Source organism: Podarcis pityusensis, assembly GCF_964106645.2.
Source record: "Podarcis pityusensis genome assembly, chromosome: 7".
NCBI classification, from domain to species: domain Eukaryota; kingdom Metazoa; phylum Chordata; class Lepidosauria; order Squamata; family Lacertidae; genus Podarcis; species Podarcis pityusensis.
Genome location: NC_138031.1, coordinates 58,566,443 through 58,591,705, shown reverse-complemented (window position 1 = coordinate 58,591,705; position 25,263 = coordinate 58,566,443). Strand labels below are relative to the sequence as shown.

At 43.6% G+C, this 25,263-nt stretch overlaps 1 protein-coding gene across 1 annotated transcript; it reads right to left on the bottom strand.

Annotated features, from left to right (window-relative positions):
• Positions 1–3,702: 3,702 nt before the first annotated feature.
• Positions 3,703–10,862, bottom strand: LOC308481666 (uncharacterized protein C6orf62 homolog). The gene is made up of 5 exons (XM_081014305.1): positions 8,686–10,862; positions 8,025–8,201; positions 6,238–6,363; positions 5,579–5,713; positions 3,703–4,948 (listed from the first exon to the last, which is right to left on the bottom strand). Exons 1-5 carry the CDS (start codon positions 8,812–8,814, stop codon positions 4,823–4,825), a joined length of 693 nt encoding a protein of 230 aa, XP_080870431.1. The 5' UTR covers positions 8,815–10,862; the 3' UTR covers positions 3,703–4,822.
• Positions 10,863–25,263: the final 14,401 nt, after the last annotated feature.

The window sequence follows — 25,263 nt, the reverse complement described above, 5'->3', positions numbered from 1 at the left end:
CTGTCCAAAAATTATATTGGATCTACTATGTGACATTTCTCTGCAAAGTTCAAATTTATTCACAACGGGCCAGCTTGGAAAAAACACTAAACAATGATTTCGTTTTCTTGCATGAGCCTCTGTGAGCCAAGCCCCAGGCTTCTGTTTGCCCCCTCCATCCATCCTTCTATGGGTCTGGAATAAGAAATAACCCGTGGTTCCATTTTGCTTATATTTAAGTATGAACTATGAATTCTTAACGACAAACTCTGGTTTAAACAAGCTAGCTTTATTACTGGAGGTTTGGCATTGCCTTGTTTTGCAGTTGACTAGTTTTTTTTAAAAAAAACAACAACTCCTGGTTCACACTGATTGACAAGCCGGGAAGTTGGGAAGTTCTCCAACTATAGTTGCTGAATTAGCACAGCAGAACCAGAACAATCATGTTATCACCAAATACCGCTATTGTAAATGATCATTCACTGCACATTTATTGGCCTGCTAACATTAAATTGTGATTTAGTGCTACATGCACAAATTTGTGTGAATTTAAGTGCCCCCCCCAACAAGTAATGATTCAGGTTAACTTCCTCCATCTTGACGATGCCCATATTATACCTGCCAACTGTGTATACAGTAGTACATGCATCTCCTTGAAGTGGGCTGGAATCCAAAAAAAAGCTTATGTAATACCGTATTTTTTTCTCTATAAGACTCACTTTTTCCCTCCTAAAAAGTAAGGCAAAATGTGTGTGCGTCTTATGGAGAGCATGCAGGCTGCACAGCTATCCCAGAAGCCAGAACAGCAAGAGGGATCGCTGCTTTCGCTGCGCAGCGATCCCTCTTGTTGTTCTGGCTTCTGAGATTCAGAATATTTTTTTTTCTTGTTTTCCGCCTCCAAAAACTAGGTGCGTCTTATGGTCTGGTGCATCTTATAGAGCGAAAAATACGGTAACTAATCTGGTAGTCTTTAAGGTGCTACAAGACACTGTTGCTTTTGGTGTTAAAACTGGGCCAGGAGCAGATTGTTAGCTTGGTGGGAAATTGTAATTTGAAATCCCCAAGGGTCTAATGGTCGCCTTTCCTGGTGGCGCAAAGATTCATAAGGCAGTCCGTCTGGTTCTCGATCATTAGGCAACTTTACTATCATCCCTCACCACTGCTCCTGCTGGTTAGGGATGATGGGGTTTGTAGTCCAACAATATTTGGGGGCCCAAGGTTGGGAAAGGCCTCATGCCCTCAAGGAGCTGTATTCCCAGGCTGCCTTCATTGCTGTGGGTTTGGTAGATTTGCACCACAAACTTGCAACCAAGTGGCTGCAGTCTATTACAACCATCAGAATTGTGCGCCTATAGAGTACTGATTCCTTGCCGGTCCTATTTGCTTTCTAACAAACCTAGACAGCATCTTAAAAAGCAGAGACTTCACCTTGCCAACAAAGTGAAAGCTATGGTTTTCCCAGTAGTGATGTATGGAAGTGAGAGCTGGACCATAAGGAAGGCTGATTGCTGAAGAATTGATGCTTTTGAATTATGGTGCTGGAGGAGACTCTTGAGAGTCCCATGGACTGCAAGAAGGTCAAACCTTTCCATTCTTAAGGAAATCAGCCCTGAGTGCTCACTGGAAGGACAGATCGTGAAGCTGAGGCTCCAGTACTTTGGCCACCTCATGAGAAGAGAGGACTTCCTGGAAAAGACCCTGATGTTGGGAAAGATGGAGGGCACAAGGAGGGAACGACAGAGGACGAGATGGTTGGACAGTGTTCTCAAAGCTACCAGCATGAGTTTGACCAAACTGCGGGAGGCAGTGGAAGACGGGAGTGCCTGGCGTGCTCTGGTCCATGGGGTCACGAAGAGTCGGACACGACTAAAGCACAACAACAGAGTACCGATTCCTTGCCGGTCCTATTTGCTTCCTAACACCAGCAACGACATTAAAACTTAAGAGAACTGATGCAAAACTGGGAGGTTGGGATGAAGATGACAGCGGCAGAGTTTGAATTATTCCAGCAGCACGCCTGCTAGTGTTGCTTTAGAACAATCTGGCCCAGATTCTGTGAAGTGCTTCTAATGTCCTGTGATAGGAGTGGCAGGGGGTGAGATAGCTCCTTCTCACTGGAGAGTTCTCATTCCTCTTAAAAGCTTTCTAGAATCTGGACTGCCTGAGTGAAATTGTATTTCAATTCCTTGCAGCTTTGAGCTTGGCACTTATCTCATCCTTCCCCGCTTTCAAAGATCCCTGATCTGAGCAAGGGAAGGGGCAGGGAGAGCAAAACTGTAGGGAAGCCAATCAAATAGTTAGCAACGGGGAATGGCTGTGGGTGTAATGAATGGGTGGTGGTAGTACAGATAGAAAATGCCTGCTACTTTCAGAAGTGTGGTTACGTGGCTGACATTTGTATTAATAGACAGAAGCAGCTCTCATTGCCGGCTCACAAAATTTAGCTGTTTTGATCACTGTGGTTTGTTGATGGCAGAACCTATATTGCTGCATATTGATCTTGGTGTTGCGATTCCTCTTGCAGGATTCATTAGGGAGATATATACAGTACTAAGTCAGACCATCTAGCTCAGCATTGTTAACACTGACTAGCTGCGGCTCTTCAGCTTTCCAAACTGGAGTCCTACCTAGTCCTTCCTGGAGATTTCGTGGACTGATCCTGGGATCCTTTGGAGGCCAAGCATGTGCTGTGCTGCTTACTGTGGCCCTTCCCTATGGACTGCTTAGAGGGGCGCTGGGGAACTTTCGGCCCTCCATATTGCTGAACTATGTCTCCCATCAGTCCCAGCCAACATGATCAATAGTCAAGGCTTATGAGAGTTGTAGTTCAACAACATTTGGAGAGGCAAAGGTTCCCCGCCCATAACGTTAATTTCTGAGGGTGTAGTGTTAGAACTCAAGCTTGTGCTGTAAGGAAATATACTCTGCTAATTCTCAGAACATTTTCTCCTTTAAAATGGGTTGGGAATGGAAAAAAATCCCTTTGGTACTTCGTAACATCAGCCTGGCTCCCAATAGCTATTTTAGGTGCACACCTCTGGCCTGATGAAATGTGACATTCTCCATCCCATCCAAATTGTAATCCTTCATGCATTATTATAACCTTATTATGAAGACTTCTCCCTTTAACTGGGTTTCAAATGTGAATTGCCATGTTTTGTATAGAAGTTTAATGTATTGGTTATAGAAACCTTATGAAAATCTACATTTATACAACGCCCGTGTTATAAGCCAGGCTTTCTGTGAGCATAGTGATAGATCTTGCTCAATATTCCACTTGTGCTATTGCTAGAGGAAACAAACCAGGAAGCTTTGCTTCCTGTTCTGTCCAAACCAGAGCACAGAGCTTGCTTGTCCCTAGCAAGCAACTACCCCATCCAACCTTATGCCATGGTTTTTTTCTTCCTGATAATCACTTGTTAAAGAGCAGGTAATCCCTGGTTCTAATGTAACAGAAAGGCACAGCTTCCTGGTGTAGCCCACTCATGGGAGGAATATGAATGTGTACTGCCACTCATCCATAATAAACCAGGAAACTTAATTTATTGTTACATGTGAACACTGCCAATAGATTTTGAATTGGTATCTCCAGCTTATTTTGCATACAATACGCTTTGATGTATCTAACTGTTGTCATATGCAAAGACTTGTCTACCTAAAGTTGGCTATGACATGTCATAAGCTAGGGTCTACAAGTTTTTAAAATAAATGAACGTAGAAGTCTTTGGTCACCTAATTTTTTTTTTTAATTTTTTTCCAATTCCAAACAAAAGCTAAATACAGATTTTTTTAAACAGATAAGCACTAGTTTTACCCAAAGGGAGTAGGCTTATACAGATTTACTTCAGTCAAATTACTCAACCCTTTAAGCAAAGCTTCCTTTGCCAAAGCTATACAGTAGTCTTCCTTATGTTCATTGCACAATCTTAAACAAAATATGTTCTGTCAAAACCAACTTTGACACTCCAAACAATATTTTACAATTAAATCCACAACTGCTTTATTCCTCCCCTCCCCCCAAAAAAGAACCTCAGAGGATTTTCCATAAGAAATGTTTTGGAAACCAGTATTTCCTACAGTTCACAAGTCAACTGTCAGGAAAAAAATAATAATCCTCTGCCAACGTGGTTTCTGCAGCTGCTATCTTAAATTTAGCTGCTTTAGGCTACTTCAGACTCCAGGTCTGTAAAAATGTATTCAACTCAACAGAACACTCTACATTTAGTTACACAGCAAACTGGGGAAAGAGATCCAAAAGTGAGAATGCCAGGAAACTCAAACAAGGCCAAGCAAAATAAAAGAGGCAATTAATGCCTACACCAAAATGAGATGCTCTTTTTTCCTTAAAAGATTTCTTTCCCACATTTAGCCATCTACTGTAACAAGCCATAGACCTATTCATGAACCTGATACAATCGTGTTAACAGCAAAGCTTATGGCTTTCACACCATTACATTCATTCCTCACCCTATGAATACTGATATTAGGGGACATGACCAGCACAAATGGGAACACCACCATATATGATCACTTTGTGCTCTCAGATACATTTCTTTCAGTGTATAACAGTCCCTTCGTTTCACATTTTGGTAGGATGCTCATACAATGCAGAAATATGCAGAGCATTCTCTTTCACAAGGTCCATGCAGAAAACATCTAAAAAAAATTTAAAAGTTCTGAGATACAAATGATAAAAGAAAACAATCCAGGATGATCAAGTTCCACGATGGATAGTGTTCTGAACATGTGTCCATTTTCTTCTATTCCGAAAGAATAAATGGTGAGAAAAGTGAAAACTGCACTCCTGCATTCTGTGATCTTCCCCATTTTGCTGGCCAGTACCCTATTCTGGCATGTAAGGACGGAGGTGATCCTCTACGGTACCAACCGCCCAGTGGGTGAGCTGCTCTTGTGGCAGATATAGGCAGATGCTGCATAACTTGAAGATTGTAGCTTTGTTTTTTGGAGTCTGGAAAGAGATACATAAATTATTTCAGGACAGAGTATATTATATAAACAGCACTGTGTGTAAAAACAAACTTCACATATTGCCTCAACTCATCCTTTCAAAAACAACAGAAAATGAAACTAATGGTGGTGCAACATAAAAGCATAACAAAGAATTTATGATGCTTGCTGAATATATAAATTGATCACCAGATTTCTAAAATCTGCCTTCTCCAGCTGGGGACCTGTACCATCTTTTCTCGCTTAAGTACATATACAAATCCTTATTGTTTCAAAAGCGGACGAGCAGAAACAATCTCAATTAATGACAAATGATACTGATGCACACTTGCAAATCCCCACCACCTCAGTTCCTAAATCTAATAGAAATACACCCAATCAGATGGCTTCACTGCACTCAAGGCAGAGCAACTCAATACTTATAAAGTATATCCCACAAACTTACTGTTTGGAACATATTGCACATTATGCCATAGAAAAGGAATGCTGATCATTTAGCATTCTGTCATGACAAAACTGGTTGTATGTGTGCCTCTTGACTGTAGTGAAGCCAAGCAGACAGCTGTTAAATAATAGAAAAGAGGCAAACAAGAGCATAAGGAAAAACAGGTATGCACTGGGAGATGGCTACCTGCAAGTGCTGTCGGTCAATGAAGAGAAACACTGACTGGTTAGGGTTGTTGATAACAATTCCAGTCTTGTCCTTTCGGCTCAGTACATGCAGAAACTGTTTTTCATAGTCACCATGATGAAATTCAAACCTGGCCTGTGGGGTGGGGTGGGGTATATGTAACAAAAAAGTTTAAATAAAATATGTTCAAGGAACACCAATCTAAAGTCAAGGTTCACATATGCAATGCATCCAAGTGCAGAATAGAAAAATCTCAGGAACAACTTGAAATTGTGGCTAATGGAGATATAGTTTAAATTAGACTGATTATTACGTCAGTATCTCCCCCTTTTCTAATGGCAGTACATTTGAAGAACCCCATATTTAACTTTATGTAAACAAAAATGACGATTATCGCAGATGCAGTACTCCATACTTATTGGTAAAAGCTTCTGGCAAGTTTACCAATCAAGAGACAAAATAAACTAAGCAACTTCAAAACATCTGCTTAGGTACATTCAGTGGCAACATTCTGCTTTTGTAATCATACAAACACCTTAATGATTACAAAAATATACCACAATTCACTATAACTACCATCAAGAAAAAGTGGTATTCATTAAAAGTGCTAATGGCTTATTTGGGTTTTAGTAGCACTCTGCCTGGGACCTGTATCATACCTGAACAGGCCTAAAGGGCTCATCATCCGATCCCTTCCACCTAGAAAACAGAAGACAGACTATCTTCTCAATATCATTCCGAGGCCAAAGTATGAAGTCCATCTCTTGCGTACAGCCAATCACATCCTGTTAAGGACATGAATAAAATTAATAGTGTCCCAACAATCTAGTGGGAGAACACACACACACATATATACGTTTGAGAAGCAAATATAATTGTAATTCAAATGGTTTGTATACCTTTCATACATCGGTAACAACAGGATTTTATTCTTAAGCACTACAACACAGCCTGCCTATCTGCTAACTTTACATTAACATTTATAATGTGGAAATCGGAACCCAGTCCCAGTAATTTAATTCTTATGGGAACTTTATGGATTTGAAAAACTGCCCAAACTAAAATGATGTCCTCAGGATAGTTTTTTAGATGCCAATCGGCAAATACACCCACTTTTATCACATTTACATTTTTATGTTGTCTTGCTGTCTTCATCAAGAATATTTAAATTCAAAAACACAGCTTATAATAACTGTATTTTTAGCTTAAGAGTTTATTCCCTATTTTGTTTCAGTTCAACAGGTATGAATTGAATCCGGAATTCCCTTCCCACTCATGGGACACTCCTGCCAGAAATGGGAGGAAGCTTTCTACAATTCTCACTTCCCTGTGCAATTCTTGTTCCCACCCTGCAAAAAGGGTTTGAGGGATAGGAAACCCTATAGAACAGTGGGGGAAGGGGCTTTGCAAAAGTTGCTTCCCCTTCCACCAGCATAAGCCTCTGCTGAATTGTGAACAGAAGCAGCCCCTCCTCTCTCAGAATAGAACTTAAGCCACTATGTTGAATTTCTGCAAGAGATATAAAGCAATCATTCATCTGAGATGTCTCTGCCAATATTCCAGTTCCACAATTCTAATTTTTTCTCCATGCTTCTTTCTCACATCTATTTTTACCAAGAGACAAACTTGTTAAAATATTGAGGGCCAGGATAATGAAAACTTAGATAAATAATTTATATTCCACTTAATAACGAAGTTTCTAAGTGATGTATACAATACAAGAGGAATAGAGCAAAACAGCAACAAAACTATTATTATTTAGCAGTAGTATTAATATTATCCACCTGTCCTAGGGGGGGTTACAATTAAAAATACAACATTAAAATAACTTAAATGACAGTCAAGAGAATAGGGTGGATGATGTCAAAGACCCAAGTAAATCAGTGTGTCTACTAGACAAAGCATACTAAATATTCAAATACAGTGGACCCTCCGGGTACAAATTAAATTCGTTCCGGGGGTCCGTACTTAACCTGAAAAGTCCTTAACTGGAGGCACCGCTTCTGCGCACACGCGCAGTGCGCAAAGCACTTCTGCACATGGCAAAACCCAGAAGTATACACTTCCGGGTTTGCCACATTCGCAACCTGAAAGTTACGTATCAAGAGCGGTACGTAACTCGAGGGTCCACTGTACAGATTTACCACCTGATAGGCAGAATCCAAAAAACCCTTACGCAGTGACACACTGAACGTCAAACCACATACCCACACTTCAACCCCCTCTATGCTGCAAAAGTTCCACCAGCGGTTTGGTGCGCAGTCTGTTCAAGGGGGGGGGGGGGGAATCCCACTAAGACATGTAAGTCATTGGGTACATCTAAAGTAGTTCTTTTAATCCGGCTGATTATATCTAGATCTTTGATATAGAAATATTACTAGCAGCATTAATAGCCTTTTAAAATGTTGATCTCTGAAACAAAATGACAGAACATTAAATGTTTTACCCTGCGCATAGACTGATAGCGGGGTGCATGCAGCTGAACCACATCCTTTTGTAGAAGCTCTATGGAACTTTCCAAGGAATAGCTGGAATCCCGCACGCCTTTCAGGATATTTTCTTCATAATTATTGGTCATGACTGGTATCACTTCAGACACTTCAAAGAGTGCCGACTTTTTCCTCTAATGAGGGAAAACAAAGAACATGTTGCATTTCATTCATTTCTAAGCAGTCTGTCATTACAATGCTTTTAAAATTTAAGAAAAATAAACTTACTGCAAACCTATGAACTGGGTAACACCCTAAACTTATTGCAAACCTAAATTTAGAGATAAATGGATGCTGAAGCACATGCTTAAGCAAAAATGCATCTCCCATTAAAATCCAAAGTGCTGAGTCTCTAAAATTCAGTTTTACGTATTCCCCAGATTTGTGTACAACCATAGCCCATAATGCAGTATTAACTCTCACATGGCACATTTTGAAAGCTGTGCAAGGTTTTGTTAAGATACCCAGCATAAGGAATGAACATCATGATTCAAAACTAAACATCAAAGCTACAGCCTAGGCATGATGAAAACACAGTGTAACAGATTTTTACAATGCTCTCCACATTCATTCTCGGATTGTAATTTTGAGAGTGCTAACAACCAAAAAGGAAATTACCTTGTCTTTGAATACAAAGGCAATATACATCTTGAAATCAAACTGGTCAGCTAGAGATTCTTTTTTCTTTTTAAGCTGAGCACGAAGTCTGTTCAGAGCTTGTTTCTTCCGGGAGTTTGGGTCCCCCATTTTGTAATACAGATGGTACTAAAGCCTTTTGAAACCTTCACTAAACTATGGGCCCTTTTTCATAAGACTCGAGTACAACAGAAACAAGTCATTTTATTCCTGCTAATACCACTGAATCAATAGAACACAGGCGTAACCCAAAAATGCACCTTAGGCAAATGTTTTACAAGACTGTCTTATTAGAGGGGTCATAAAACAAAGTAACTATTAGTCCAAACATCATTGGACAAAAAGTTTGCGCAGTATTGTCAAAAGCCCAAAGAAATTTGAAGAAAATACACTGATATACACAGTTTAAACCACAGGAATAAGTGGGCAAGAATGGGAAAAAAATCTTATCACAATTTGTGTGTAGAATAAAAAGCAATAACGGGCATGGACCCAATCCATTTGGGCGGGTTTCTTGCCCCACGCTGCCACCCCCAAAAAAACAAAAAACTGAAATTAAAGACAGTGTTCTATCCCGCCCAGATTCATGACTGCTGATTATTTTCAAGATCTCTGCTATTGCTATGCTGCCTGGCTTTTTCTTTTTTCAAGAATTATTCGACTTGGTAGAAAGCAAAGGAGGGAGTGCAGAACAGGAGTGGATGTCCTGGGAGGTAAGACGTTTCCCTACCAACAACAAAATAATCAACCACAGACAACAGTGTGCTGGTTTGCAGAGGAGCAAGGAGTTTGGAAAACAGCAGAGTCATTTCTAACTTCATCCTGCTCATCATCAGGCACATGGTTGCCCTGAGGCTGCGGCTGTGGGAGAGAAGAGGGATCATGGTGGCCATTGATAAAAAGGTGGAGGGAAGATTTGGGAGATTATCTGGCCTTTTGAATCCCAAGTCGATCTCTCGATCTAGCACTCCCCTAGGAGGGAGAGGCCTACAACCCACCCCACTAGCCTTCCTTCCCTCAGTCTAAGCCCCGGGCAGGACAAAAAAAATCTCCTCCCCTCTGCCGCTTTAATTGGGGCTGGGCATGGCTGATGCGATTGGCCTCCTTGCGAGGGTTGTTCCCTTCCTTGCTCAAGAGGAAGAGGCGGGCCTGTGCTCAGCGCAGCGGGGGCCACTCAAGTCTACGGCCCGGAATTCACTCTTGCATTCATGGTCAACAACCAACAACTCGGGTTCTTGGAAGGGGGGAAGAAAAAAAGGGGGCGGGGAAAAAAAGGGAGAGGAAGGGAAGTATCACGCCCAAAAAAATTTCAATTGGAAAAAAATGAGTTTGCAAAGAGGCTTTTGTCGCAGCGAACTTGAATAAATTTGGAAAGGGAAAAAACGCGTTTTCCCGGAAACAAATAAAAAAAAAATTAAAGGAAAAAAGGATTACTAACCCGTCCTTCCCCCTTTTTTTATTAGCTGTTTAGTTGTTGTGCTTTTTAAAAACAAAAAAAGCACACACAAGCACACCCTCTTCGTAAAAATAGTAATAATTAGGCGGTTTCCCTCCCCCTCTCCTTGGAAGCCCCCGCGGCGGGAGGCTCAGGCGGCAAGAGACACCCAACCGGACCGGAGACTGTGGCGTGGCCTGGCTCGCTACCCGCAGCCGGCGGGCGCGGGTGGAGCAGTGGAGGCGGCGGCGGCGGCGCTGCTAGCAGCACGGGCAGGAGCCATGTCAAGAGAAGGCCACCAAGAAGCCGCCCAGCTCCGCCATCCCCGCTGCGCTGTTCACGGTGACCGGGCCGCCCGCTCTGCCGCTGCTCAGTCCCAGCAGCCTGGTCCCCATAGCCTAAGCTCGGCGCCCCGGAGCCGCCGGGGGGTGGCAAATGGTGGCGGCGGAGGCGGCGGGAGGGAGGGAGGAAGGACGAGAGGAGGAGGAGGAGGAGGAAGAGGCGGCGGCGGAGCGAGGCCGGGCCGGGAAAAGTCCCTGCGCTACAGGCTCCTACGGCGGGAAAGAGGCAAGAGAGCGAGAGAAGCCCCCGCTCCTGTCCCCTCTGAGGCGAAGGATGGCGCAGGCGAGTCTCTCGGTCCGGGCGGCGCGGAAGGCGGCGAAGAAGCAGCGGCAGCAGCCCGAGCGGAGAAGCCCTCAAAATGGCAACCGCCGCGTCTCCTCCTCGCCTGACTCACACACACGGGAAGGCTCCGCCCCGCGACCCGCTGCGCAGGCGCCCTGGGATGGACTGTACCATCTCCGTCTCGGGAGAGGGGTGGCGAGGGGAAAAGCGAACGGGGCAAGTGGGGTAGGGTGGGTACTCTATGCAGCCTGCGTGTTGAGTGTTACCCGCTGTCTCCAGTGGGGGCGAAGTGCGTCTATGCCCCGGTCCTTTGCAGAGTTCCGACGTGTCCCAGCCACTTGACATAAGTTAAAGTCGCAGTGGGCACGGTGGGACTCGTCCCCGGGTAAACAAACGTGCACAGGACTGCGTGGTGTAAAAATCAAGGGGCTTGGGTCCGCCTGGCTCGGCCTGTTAGCCTGTGTCAGTGTCACCCGCAAGCAGGTACTCGAAAATGGAAGTCCGATTCTTTTTACTGGAGTAACAAAGAGCGCACACGGTGCATTAACTAGTAATGGGCTCTTAGGAGCAAACTCACCGCACACGCAAGATCAAGATTAAAAGGCGTTTGGGGTAACTTTTGCGTTCTTACGATTGCTGACTACTTGTTTATTTTAATGTGGAGTCGGAGGTATTCGTGTACCCTCCCTTACAGTTTTGCTTCTGGAGGCTTTGAAATCATCTGACTGTTGCAGCATGTCTATGCCGCACAGCTTGCTCACCAGGAGGTTTCTTCCAGTCGTATGCCTCTTAAATTGTGATGATGAAATGCAGAGCAAGATCCCGCTCTTCAGCCGAACCCCAAGCCCTGTCAGACTCCGGTCCTACAGCCATTAGCATGGTGGCTGGGCTTCCAAACTAACAAAAAGCCGCATCGGAGATTACAAAACGGGCGCCTGCCCTAACGGAAGGCTCTGTTCCAAAGAAGTCCCACTGAATTCGCTGGGTCTTACTCTTACGTAAGTGGATTTGGGACTGCATCTTAAACGATGCTATGCAACTGAAAAGGTTTCCGACCGTTCGTTGCCCCCAACCTGTATTGTAGCTCGAATGCTACCTCTTGTTTTTCCCCTCCCCTTTCCAGACAACAATAACAAAGAGTCCTGCGGCACTTTAAAGCCTGAACAATTTATTTCTGCCGTTATGATTGGCCCGCAGCCCATTCCCTTGTTCTTCCTCTAGAAGCTGCACGGCGACACACCGCTGCACCTGTTGGATGCCTGCAGCGCAGCTGTTTAGATACACAAAGGGTGTCTGATCCGTGGACTTAGAGGGCAGCGCGCTTTCTCCCTCGACGGCCATCGTGCAAGCGGCGGCGTGTTAAGTTGAGCCACTTCTTCAGCAAATGAAAAGCAGCTGCTAATAGTCTAGAGACCACCAAAAGCTAGAGTACTTGCCCCCCACCTGCCCCCATCCCCTCCCTCTCCCCATCCAAGAGAAGTGATGCGTTTTCCATGACGCACAACGCGCATCTAGTCTCCAGGGGCTGCTCCGCCGTCACCAGCTCCGCGGTCTCGGTCTGTCCCCACATAAAGAACCCACCATTGCAGAACCTGTTTTAAAGCGCCCTCGCGCTCCGCTATTGATTCGAGTGAGGCGGAGGGCGCATCCGCACCTTCTAAAAAAACTTAATGCGAGAACAAGTTTCTGCCCAGAGACAGGCTCCAAGTTCCTTCGCCCCGCCTTCTCCCTCTAGTGAAGTGAACGGCTCCCCCCGCCCGTCTCAGACGTCACCGCGCCACCTCCCGGGGGCGAAGCACGCGGGTAAAGCGTGTCATGTGTGTATGATGATCACAACAACAGAGGACACGGGGCTTGCGCTTGGTTGTGTAACAGCGGTAGGGGGCAGCTGTGTCGCCAACGGGGTGTTTTTAACTCATCCGATTTTCCACGGAAAGGGTAAATCCCGGTTGGAGGCACAGAGACTGGGACTTGGCGTTTTAATGCTGACGACAGTGTGTGGACGCAGCAAAATAAGAACTTGCACGCGTGGCGGCACCGATCCCGCATCGAAAGCCCACGCAGAGGCACCTTCCGGGACATGGGCGTAGGCGGGGGGGGGCAGCTACTCCCATCCCCAAATCAAAATAAATACTAATAATTAACTAACTGACCAGTCGCCTGACATATAGCTCAGTTCTGCCCCCCCCCCCCCGCCGCAATAAATCCTGGCTACGCCCGTGATCCAGGAAACCTTTTTATTGAGCACTTTTCCACTACTAACACGTTTGCACGAAATTTGATGGGAGGTTGCATATGAAGTTCACTTTTGTTTTTAGTATTCTGTCATAATTTTGCACGCATTTCCCCATCACTTTCTGATTTTCCTCCCAAAGTGGGTTTGTTGCACAATTTTAATTTGCCAATATGCAACTGAACCCGGTAGTAACAGTTTTGAAGTGGCCTTAGGCAGTGTATCATAGGAAACTGCTTTCTACTGAGTTGGACCATTTTGTTCAGTATTGTCTGCACTGACTGGAGCTGCTTTCCAGGGTTTCAGGCAGGAGTCTCTCCTAGCCTTACCTGAAGATGCCAGGGATTGAATTTCGGTCCTTCTGCCACTAGCTACAGCACTTTCCCCAACACATCCCCTTTGATCCCAAATAATTATGTGATTCAGGCATCCCCAAACTCGGCCCTCCAGATGTTTTGGGACTACAACTCCCATCATCCCTAGCTAACAGGACCAGTGGTCAGGGATGGTGGGAACTGTAGTCCCAAAACATCTGGAGGGCCGAGCTTGGGGATGCCTGCTTTAGCATCTTCATCCTTGACATCCATGAAGACTTATGCCATAAAAATCTATTGACAATCTACAGTATTCTAAATGTTCTTTAAACAGTGTGGATAATAAAACTAAATAAAGCCCATCTATAATAAACAATACGCTGAAACAAAACTCCAACATAAGTATCATTGCAACATAAATGAAATTAGAAAAACATTTAAAACAAATATAGGGAACTAATATTATCTAATGCATACTCAGCCCAACAGGGGATAAAAGCATGCATATATACCCTCAGTGTCTCTGGACATAGGGATGCCAATTTTTAACAAACGGAAAACATTTTAAAGACTCTGAACATTTTTATAACTCCTGTCGGCTCTGCGAGCTTCAGCTTGTCCCAGCCTGCTCCCTCCCTCCTTATCAGCTGCCCGGTCAAGGTTGCCAGAGAGGAGAGAACGCTGCTGCCTGAACTGAGAGCAGAGAGACAGAAGAGGTCTAAAGACAGAACTGTGAACTGCTTACCCGACCAACGGTGCCTGGAGAAGGAGGGTAAGGAGAGATACGACTGTGAGCTTTGCTTTGAGATTGGCCCATAGACACCCAGCTCTGCTGAACACAGAGAAAGATAAAGCTTGGAGATTCGGGGGTTAACTGAACTGACTGACCCCCGCCCAGCTGGGGGGCTGTGTGAACTAGCTGGGGACAACATTCCTGCTTAGTTGAAGAGGAAGTGCTGTAGCTGGAAAGACTCTTCATTTTAATAAACTCTTTCGAGGAGACCAGCTTTTATATTCTCAGAGACTCCTGGTGAAGGCACCCTGAGTTTTTTACAGGAAGTTTTTAATCTACACAATAACTCCACAACAGTGTATCGGATAGGACCCTCTGGAGGTTTGGAAAACCGGCTTCAGCAAGATATCGTTCTGTGCCCTGCCTTATGTGGTAGGCCTTTGAAAGACTACCTAGAAGGAATCAGCGAACCAGCCCACAGAAAGTTTCCCTTCTGGGGCTCTTGGATATCCTTCGTTCAGTATAGGGCGGTGGAAGATGGCCTCTAAAGACTAAGCTAAGACCCGAAATACAAGGTTATCATAGCTGTACATGCGCTATAGCCAAACTCCACTATTATCCTTTTCCAGCTGCACATAAATTGCCTAAATAAGGCAATTTTAATTTTAATGTAGTTTTTAGCCGTTTTATTACTGCTGTCTCTTTGGCAGCATTGTTTTATTATTATATTCTGACTAGGTTGCAGCATTTGTGAAACAGCGCTGGTCGCATGATTGAGGTGAAAACTACAGGCTTAGGACAATTGCCAAGATCTAAAAGCAGAGAACTCAAAATAGAGAAATATATTGAGGCTGTTGATGAGCACATCAGGAAGCTGTTGCAGAGAGCAGGTGGGAATATAGATTGATACCCCCACTTGCCCCCCAATCTAAGGCAGTCGCACCTGGGGTAAACTGCCCTCTCTCTATATCAAGACCACTTTTACCATGGTTTTTACTAGAAGAAAATACAAGGAGTTGGGTATACTGCCTGACTCGGCAATCAGCCCCTCGGGCCCTGGTAAAAGACAAAGCAAAATCACAAATTACTTTCCTAAGATGGAGGAGGGTAAGAGTCCACAAAAAGAGTTAATTCTTGATGAAGTAATACCCCCCTCTCTTACTGTTCTTGATTGGACGTCTAATTTTAAAGAGATATACCAAGATACTGGAAATATTAACTCCCCATGCAGCCTAGCGCAAGAACTAGCTTTAGCCGAGGAACTTCAGGAGGGAAATACCTCTATTACTAAGGAACAGCTGCCCACGGAAGAAATTACATCAACCCATCAAAACCAGATACCTACTCCAAAATACTCTCAAACAGAATTGAGTGACGGTCGCCCTTTGGATTATTCCCTAGCAATAAGTTCTGATTTAGCCAACATAAAAAATTATCTAACAATAACAAACGGGCTACTGTTGACGTTAGTAGAAAATTTCACATCTCAATTAAAAGAGTTAAAATTAAATGATATGCCACAAGAACATAAAACAGTTGAGCTAGCGTCGACGAACAAACCAGTAATAAATAAGAATCTGCAAAGACATAACTCAAGGGTAAAAGTGAAGAAAAGTAAAAATATTAAAACAACAAGGAAAGCCAAGTATACCCGCAGTAATCGAAATATACATTGGCAGAAATTGTTTAAACTTCTTCCCCCAGCCCCAAATAAATCGACCACACGGGGCAGCAAAAAGAAGGGTAAAAAGAGAGAAACAAAGGTAGTTACACAGCAACCGGCTAAGGAGGACTCGCCAAGGCTGACTCCAGTAGCAAGTGAGAAGGCAGAAGTAACAACTCAGTCCTTGGATAACCAACTTTTTAATAAACCTGATGCTGCGGAAGTAGAGGCCTCTTCCTATGAAGGCAATAAAACACTTAGCAAATCGAACAGCGGGGAAGAGGAAGCGTTTAGTAGAGATGATACCCCCCTTCAGACCTGGCAAGCCTCCAGTCAGGAAAGAGATTGGAATTTGATCCTAAATCCCCAAAAACTGGTATTCACGAACTTCCCGAAGCCTAAGGGCTTCCTTACAGGGAAACAGCGAATAATGAACTTTGTATCTAGTCTAAATGACATACTGCCAGGAATGGTTAATGCTAATGATATCACCTCGGTGGAATATTTACATTATGATGGTCACTCAGTGAGAGCACTGACCACTTTTAGGGATCAGAACCTGGCCAAGTATATTTTTAGGTCAAGACCTGCCTTTTTAAAAGCACGGACAACAATACTTAGGCTCTTTGAAAATAAGGCTCCTTTGAGCCCCCTTTTGAAAACTAAGCAGGCAAATCTTAGAAAGGGGAAACAACTCTCAAAATTCTGGCCTGACAAACAGAACCCGCAATGCCTTGCAAGCAAAGGTGAGGATTTCTTTACTATGGAAGAAAATATCCTAATTGACCAATTCTGGATGTTCCCACCATTAATACAAACTGACATCTTGGGAAGACTAGATAAGCTAAGAGATAAGCTGGCCGAGAGAGCTTCAGGCAACGAGGTTATCAAGGGGGACCAAAAAAAGACCACAACACGTAACCTTCAGATCAAAGCGGAGATTAACTTTCCACCAAGAGAGAATGTGCCACCCTTCAAGGAGAGTACTCCATCACCCCCCCGAAAGAGAAATATCCCCAAGGTGACCCCACAAGACGTATGGGACAAAATGAGATACCTAGATGAAACAGAATTGGGCCAAAATCAGGCCAAAACAGACTATCCACAGAAGGAATTTATGCATAATAAAGATCTGGTGTTCACAAACGTGAGCACTTTGCATCCACCTATTGAAATCATAGAGCGGCTGGATAGCCCGCCATTCAAAGACGATAGGCGTCCGATACATAAAGCGACAAACCCTAAAAGTACGTTAGCTAATAATTGACAAAGATTCGATTGTGATAAAGCCAATCTTAAATTTTTATCATGGAACATTGCTGGTTGGCTCAACAAGGCGACTGACCAATCATTTGTCAATTTTATTCAAGATCATGATATAGTCTTCTTGCAAGAGACATGGCTAACAGGGGATCTAGATGTAAATGGTTTTGCCTCATTTTCGCTCGCAGGTTCACCAAGCAACAAAGGGGGACGAGTTAAGGGTGGGCTAGGCATTCTAATATCCACAAGGCTGAGAGCATCTTTCGTCGAGCTGGAGCCTCTGAGCAGTGTGGCCATGGCATTATTAATGAAATGCAGATATTGCACACTTCTATTGATTAATATATATGCCCCTCCCCAAAGAGGCAAGCAGCTTATCAAAAATCTCTGGCATAGGATAGAATCTTATGTCGATGAGCTAATGAATCAAACTCCTGCTGCGGCAGTGCTGCTGGCTGGGGATTTAAATGCCAGAATTGGCCAATCAGACGAAGCGTTATATGCTCATTTTCACGACGTACCTCCCATTTCTGAAGAAGCCCATTCTATTCCCCCAAGGCTCTCAAAAGACAAGGGCTGCAATTACGCAGGCCTATGCCTTCTACGTTTTTCCAACAATCTGGATTTGACTGTATTAAATGGTCGTGTCGACAGAGAACCCAGTGGGGAATTTACATTTATATCCAACATGGGAGCCTCCACTATCGATTACATCCTGGTGTCATCTAACCTTTTGAGCAGAGCACAGGAATGTAAAGTGGTGGAGAGGGTTGACAGCGACCATCTACCGCTCTGTTTAATACTGGATGTAAGAAAAGATTTATTTTGCTCTGATAAACTTGTAGCCCCATGCTTCGAAAACATGGAGCTAAGATACTCACGTATTAAATGGTCCAGCAAATTGAGCGATGAAATATCGGAAAGACTTCACTCAGATATTTTTCTTGCTAGAAAGGAGAACCTCGTTAATTCCCCAACTCCTGAGGCTAGATTAGACATGTTCCGGGAACTGATTTCGTCGCTACAACCTTATCTGACCAACAAAAAAACGCCACGGCAATCTCTACACTTTAATAAATCCAAACCTTGGTTTGACCAAGAATGCATGGCTATGAAACGCCTCCTGCTGGATAAGTACAGGAACTATAGAACAGCGAACTTACCTTCGCTTCCATTAGACTGGTTTGAGTCAAAACGCAGTTATAAAGCTTTGATTAGCAAGAAAAAGCTCCAGGCACAAAGGGAGGAATGGCAGTGCCTAGTGGAGGCCTCCCAAAGGAAAGATTCTGCCACGTTTTGGAAAATAATTGCAAAAAGCTGGAGAGACTCCCCGATTGAAATCGAATACTCTATACCCGCTGGAGCATGGGAGGCCTATTTCCTCTCATTATATTCATCAAATCAACTGGCCCCAGCTCTGCTTCCTGCTTCAAGTGAATTTGGTAAGGAATGGCCCCCTGTAACCACAGAAGAAATTATTGGCCTTATTCAAGCTCTTAAATCAGGGAAAGCCTCGGGTGCTGACAATATCCCACCAGAAATTCTTAAGGCAAATGTCGAATGGTGGGCCCCTGTGCTAGCCGCCTTGTTCACTAGTATAAATCAAGCGGCTATTATCCCCGAGGACTGGGGTTTAGCCATCATCATTCCAATATTTAAGAAAGGAAACAGAACTGAGCCAGCTAACTATAGACCAATCAGTCTATTAAGTATTATTAGCAAACTGTATGCTGCTCATTTATGTGATAAATTAGTGGAGTGGATGGAAAGAGAGCATATTCTATCAGAAGCTCAAGCTGGTTTTAGAGCAAAGCGTTCAACTATAGACCAGGCCCTTACCCTTCAACACCTGGCAGACAAATACTCTAGAAAAGGGGGGTCTTTATATGCAGCATTCGTGGATTTTAAATCGGCGTTTGATCTAATACCAAGGGATAGACTCTGGGAAAAGCTTGGCGCTACAAACATAGATAAACGCTTATTACGCCTTATCCGTGGTCTATACGAAAACACCAGGGTGAGGGTAAGATGCGATCGGTCAGGCCATCTAACTAAAGAAATTCAAACGCACTATGGGGTTAAACAAGGATGTGTCCTCGCGCCAACGCTATTTAATTTCTATATCAACTCTCTAGCAGTAAATATGGCGAAAGAAAATGCCCACCCTCCCAAACTGGCAGGTATTCCCATCCCGGTGCTTCTGTATGCGGACGACGCAGTCCTACTCTCCTTTTCCTGCGTTGGCCTGAGGAAGCTTTTGAGATCACTTGCTGACTATTGTCAAGCGGAACAACTATCAATAAATTACAGCAAATCTAAAATTATGGTGTTTTCAAAAAAAGAAGGAAACACAAATGGAGAATTAATGGTCAACCTATTGACCAGGTAGCAACTTTCAAATACCTGGGAATAACTTTTCAGGAAAGGGTCTCGTGGCACCAACAGATGAAAAACGCCATTGCCAACGCAGGAAGGGCTAATAAAGCCCTTACAAGATTTTTTCACGGGAAAGGGGGTAAATACGTTCCGGCGGCCTCCCAGGTTTTTGCTGCAAAAATACTCCCACAACTCACTTATGGATCCCAGGTTTGCAGTTTTAAAAATTTTGCGCCTATGGAGGCATTTCAAACAAAATTCTATCGGTGTTTATTGGGGATCCCCCCCTGTGTATCTAATATAGCTGTCCGCTTAGAAGTTGGACAACCACCCGTTAATGCGCGGCTGTGGATTCTAAAGATACACTACTGGTTAAAACTTATTTTTTCCCCGGCCGGTTTGGCTCCTTTAACACTCTTAGACACCTTTCATTCCACCTGGAAAGCTTCCCTGTTTGAAAAGATAAGAAGCTTGGGATTCTCCCCGCAGATCTTGATAGCGGCAGGATATGAGAGAGCCAGAAGTCAAGTGCTCCAACGCATTAGGGACATAGAGCTGCAATGTCATATGGGCAAAATGGATAAACATGCCATAATTAGAGACTTTGGGAGAGGGTTCTCACCCGCAAATTATTTGGCTGATTTACAAATACCTAAGTACAGACACTCCTTTACCCTGGCCAGATTTAACGTTCTGCCCTCTGCCCTGCTGCTAGGCAGATATGAGGGCAAACCATATGAGTCACGTGTTTGCCCGTGTGGCTCATCGGAAGTGGAAACAAGTCTGCATGTATTGCTGCACTGTAGTTACTACGAGGATCTACGTTTGACCTTTATTGCCCCAGTTCTACAAAAGCTTAAAAATGAACCAGAACTCCAACGTATGAGAGCCTTGGTAGAAGATAAGGTTCCTGAAATTACGATCAATGTGGCCAAATTTTGTGTAGCCGCTATTAGGCGCAGGAAACAAGAGCTTTCCAATGTCAATATGCAGGCGAAGGCAAATACTTAATTTTATTTATGCTGTCTAATTTTAAATTGCAGTTATGTATCGAAATTGTCCTTTGTTTTTTCCGGTGTTATGCTTCGCTGACTAGCTGTACGAGTTAATCTGGTCTGTGACCGTTTAATAAAATTTGATTTGATTTGATTTGACATACTGCCACAACCCACCAATCAGGGACTATGCTGGTGACAATGCCCACATGACACAAAGACACAGAGAGAGCCAATGAATTCATGATAAGGAGCTCTTCCAGAGTATTTGGGCAGTTGCACCAGAATATTCCTCATGACAGAGGTATGTGGCATTCTGCCAGCATAGTGGGGCTTTAACCAATTCCTGTACAATGGTACCTTGGGTTAAGAACTTAATTCATTCTGGAGGTCCGTTCTTAACCCAAAACTGTTCTTAATCTGAGGTACCACTTTAGCTAATGGGGCCTCCTGCTGCCGCCGTGCAATTTCTGTCTTATCCTGAAGCAAAGTTCTAAACCTGAGGTAATATTTCTGGGTTAGCGGAGTCTGTAACCTGAAGCGTCTGTAACCTGAAGCATCTGTAACCTGAGGTACCACTGTAGCGCCTTAGCAGATGGTTCTGCAGTCTAGGGTTATGCCTTTAATGTTCATGTTATACTGTATTGCCATCTAGTGGAAATCTAAAGGTTGCCAGTAGCTTGTGTGTCAGTTACATACAGTACTGTACAACCTAATCAAGTTTGGGGACAAACTAAACGTTTCCCCTTTACATTGCCTCTTGATTTGAGAGCCATGAACCAGAGTACATAAATAGAGACGGAATGTTTGTATTTCTGTTTTAAGCCTATAATCTGCCACATCCCAAAAGTTCAAGCTAGACATTGACCGATAAAAACAAACAATTGAAATATATTTGAAATCAAATTCCTCATAATGGACCATGTGTTTTCTAGTAAGTCAGAAATTGTTGGTGTCTTTTCTTATCATTTCTTCACCCTGTTCTTGGAGTTAATCTCCTGGTGGTATTCCAAGGACAGACCGACATGCTATGTCATATATGCTTTTTAAAGTGTGACTTTTGTTCTGATCATGCTCTGGATCTCGACTTGGACGCTCTACCAGTTTCCTGCTGAAATCCCTTTATTGCAAACAGCACCTTTGGAAGCAAATAGCTATGGAAGGGGCAATTTTCAGGAGGTCCACCCAATTTCAAGCAGTTCCACCAGCCCTCTGCATGTCACCCAACATTGTTCAAAAGTATCCCCAGGCCCTCTAGATTGAGCAACTGTTGCACAGGGCAGGGTAGGGGAGACAACAAATATTCTTTCCTTGAACTTCCTTCTGCTCCAAACCATTATACAACTGCAGTCACAGAAGCACATTTATTTGTAAGCGTTCCTTATTTGTTTTAATGGGGTATCTCTTCCAAGTAAACTCATTAAGGTGCTCACATGAGTGTTTAAAACTAATTGATTTAGGCCACAAATATCGGAAACCTCCATACCTAAAAACCTTATTGCATTGTAAGATCTTCAGAGGGGCTGTATGATGGTAGTTCTGTCACCCTCAGAAATGTGGAGAACAGCAGCATAAGATGTTGAAAGTGCAACAGCAGAGATCATTCAGTGTGTAACTTAAGGATTAATTCTTTTCTTCGTGTTCATCAACTACCCAAGAGGGTAGGTGGCATGATCTTTACAGAAGTAAAGATGCTCAGTAAAGTATCGCTTGCTTTGATAGGCTGTCTGGCTGTGAGGGAGTTTTCTTCTGGATATCTAGACGAATGTCTCCCTGCTCTCGAGAAGGCCTGTCAAAAAGAAAGCTTAAATTGTATATGATTTTGCTCAGTGTGTTCAATAAACATTTACCAGGATTTTCTTCTTGGTCTCTGCATGTCTCAAGTGCCTCTGCTAACACAGGAGAGGGCTTTCTCTGTGGCAGCCTCGAAAATGGAATTTCCCACAGAGGTGTGTCTAGTATCTTCATTGTACAATTTTTGTCGCATGCTGAAGACACACCAATTCATCCTGGCCTTTGACAATTAAGGTATATTTTGTGGGATTTGCCTCTTTTGCTGAATGTGTACTGTTTTGTTCCATTTGGAACAGCTTTACTACTGTAGTTTTTTTATCATTACAATGGTTTTGTTTTTATAACTGTATATTATTATATACTTGTAACCTGTCCTGGGACATGGTGAAGGCTGGGTAAGAAATCTTACAAAGGGCTGGAGTACTACTAAGATGCTGAGGGCTAAATGCACACCATGCTCTGCTTGTGATGGCATGCTGTCCTGTGGCAAGTGGGCACTTTGCCCTGCAACCTAAAGCTGACAACTTTCCATATTATCACACTCAGCTATAGGTTTTGGAGGGTCGGGGCAAGGTGCCCCCCTCAGCACTCAGTAGACCTGGTTTCCCTAATTTGGTTTCAGAAGGGCTACATGCCTGCCCACCCATGGTGGTAGCAATGGCAGTGCTGAACAGAACTGCGGGCTGTATTTTTATTTACAGGTACATCAGAGTTGGCATTATGTTGACAGTTGCCACCAAGTTCAGGCATGCAACCTGGAGAGCCACTCAGTGAGGCTGCTGTGTCTCTCCAATTTTTGTTGCAGACAGTTTGCCTGGCAGCAGCACTGATCAGGGCCATGTGCCCAGATTCACCAGCAGCACTGCCTTATTAATGCTAGATCTGCCCCTGACATACCCACATTGGGGGCAGGACCACCACAATTACGAAGACAGCCACAGTGCTAGGGGGTTCAGGTGTGCTGCCCAAAGCGCCATTCAGGCTTGCTGCCATACCACTCCTAGTCTTCGCTGGCTGCTCCTGCAGCATCAGCTGTTACACTTGAGCCTCAGCAGTTGGCTGTGTGCTGGTGCCAGGGCTGCATATCACCAAAAAAACACTTATTGCCAGAAACTCCACGGTCAATGGCATATAATCCATGGTAGCTGTGGTACTACTTGAACCAGGGCTTTTTTCTGTCGGAACTCGCTGGTGCTCAGTTCAGGTGAGCACCATTGCCATTCTAAAAGAATGATGGAGATGTTCGTTGTGAGTTCTGGCACCTCTTTTTCTAGAAAAATAGCACTGACGTCTCCAGGATCAAGCAATACTCTGTCCACTGGATAACATCAATTTTCAAACGATAAAGCCTGGTTGGAAATAGTTTATTTCAACAGAACTTCCTATATTCATTTCTGAAACTTTGTCCTAGATATTGGCTATAATCCCAGGATGGGGGAACACTGTATAGTTATGGAAGTGTCACTACTATCTATTACGGTACTCTAATCAAGTGATTCTGTTCTTATGTTCTGGTAAAAAGAAAAAGGAAAGAGGGCATTTTGTTTTCCATAACTCTGCATTTTTTTTAATGTTGCCTTCTCAGGCAAAACAAATTGGCTGACCTCAGTGGGAAACCTCACTGTTTGTTCAAGAGCCTATTGAAGTGCAAACGGTCATAACATCAGAAGTATTAATTTGTTTTGAAACAAATAAACTGAACCCATTCTGATACGCAGCAGTAGAGAAAAGAAATATTGAGATTGGCAAAATGTTTAAATGAATGCAGATGTCACAACATGTTTTTATATGTGCCAGACCTTTGTGCTCAGCAGGTTGAAATAAAGTGATGTAACCTGAAACCTTTCTTTTGGATATCTAGGATTAATTATATATGGCAGTTCCCACAAATGAGCCTCTCGTCTAAAATGATTGAAGGGAAATTCTTTCAGTTCTGTAATGAGGGATTCTTTACAAATCCCTCCAAGCTGAGGAAATTAAGAACACTGATTGAATCATAATGGTGCACAATAGGAAACCTTTTCATCAGGTAAAGAAGGAGTGGTTCCATTATTAGGAACACCTGGCCAGCACACATCCACAGCCAGAGGCAAAGTAAAGGGAAAATAAACAGAAATTCAGGCTTCTTACATTAAAGTGATCATATTGCTCATTTCTAATCTACAAATTTTAACTAAATGATTGTGGAACTCACACAAGCAATATATCTGAGGTTTCCAAATATTTGTGAAAAGATATCAGCTGACTTATTTATTGTTTGTCCTGTCCTGATTTGTTTGAAGGGAGGTTTCAGTCACAAGTGTAACCCCACACTTTCCAGTGCATTTCCCAGACACTTTCCTTACTGCAAGAAGTCTGCTCTTTTAAACCCAAATTATCTATATTTTTTGTTTAACCCGCAAGAAAGAAGGGCTTTTTCACTGGCTAGGTTAAATTCTAATCCTTCTAACCTTCTTTGGGGTAGTTTTGAGGGTATGGCAAAAGGACCCTGCCCTTGCTGGAGACCCAAAGAGGTGAAATAGAGTGCTTGCCACCTTTTCTTCCCTTTGGCAAATGACTTGTCTATCTGGCCATCAGGTCTTTCTCCAGGCTATGCCCCCTCTCCCCCTAAACTATTCTGCAATATGTAGTACATAACTGACTTCCCGTGGTAAGTGTGAGGTTGTCAGGGTGGTGGTAGTGATGATTGTGCACTGTTTTTGTGTTATGCCAGGCACCCCACAGCAGCCATGTGATGTTATGCCAAGATCCCCTATAACAGCCATTTTGTGAATGACGCCCACATGACTTTCTCAAATTCAAAATGGGCCCACTGGTCCAAAAAGGTTGGGCTTTAGTTTGGTTTTTAACCTTTTCTTTTTATTTTTTTACTCATCTTCCCGGATGAAATGCCTGTTCCCATAGAAAACAAATCCGGGATCCGGGATTTGTGTAGCTGTGATGGGGAAGCAGTGTGTCAACAAGAAAAGAAACCCAGCATAGATATAGGAGCTCATGGTCTTCCTCACTCGGTTCATACAAAAACGTGATTTTCTCCTGAGTTTGTAAACATTTAAAACAAAAGCTCTATTATTCTGATGCAGGTACGGAACCCATTTACTTGGGAGTAAATGACTGAGGACTAACTGCA

Bases quoted from the DNA above. Each gene is read 5' to 3' on its own strand.
- LOC308481666 (XM_081014305.1), bottom strand. From the start codon at position 8,814: ATGGGGGACCCAAACTCCCGGAAGAAACAAGCTCTGAACAGACTTCGT. The intron at 8,202-8,685 runs GTAATTTCCTTT...TTCCCTCATTAG, and splicing joins CCTTTGTATTCAAAGACAAG to AGGAAAAAGTCGGCACTCTT. The intron at 4,949-5,578 runs GTAGCCATCTCC...ATCTCTTTCCAG, and splicing joins TTGACCGACAGCACTTGCAG to ACTCCAAAAAACAAAGCTAC.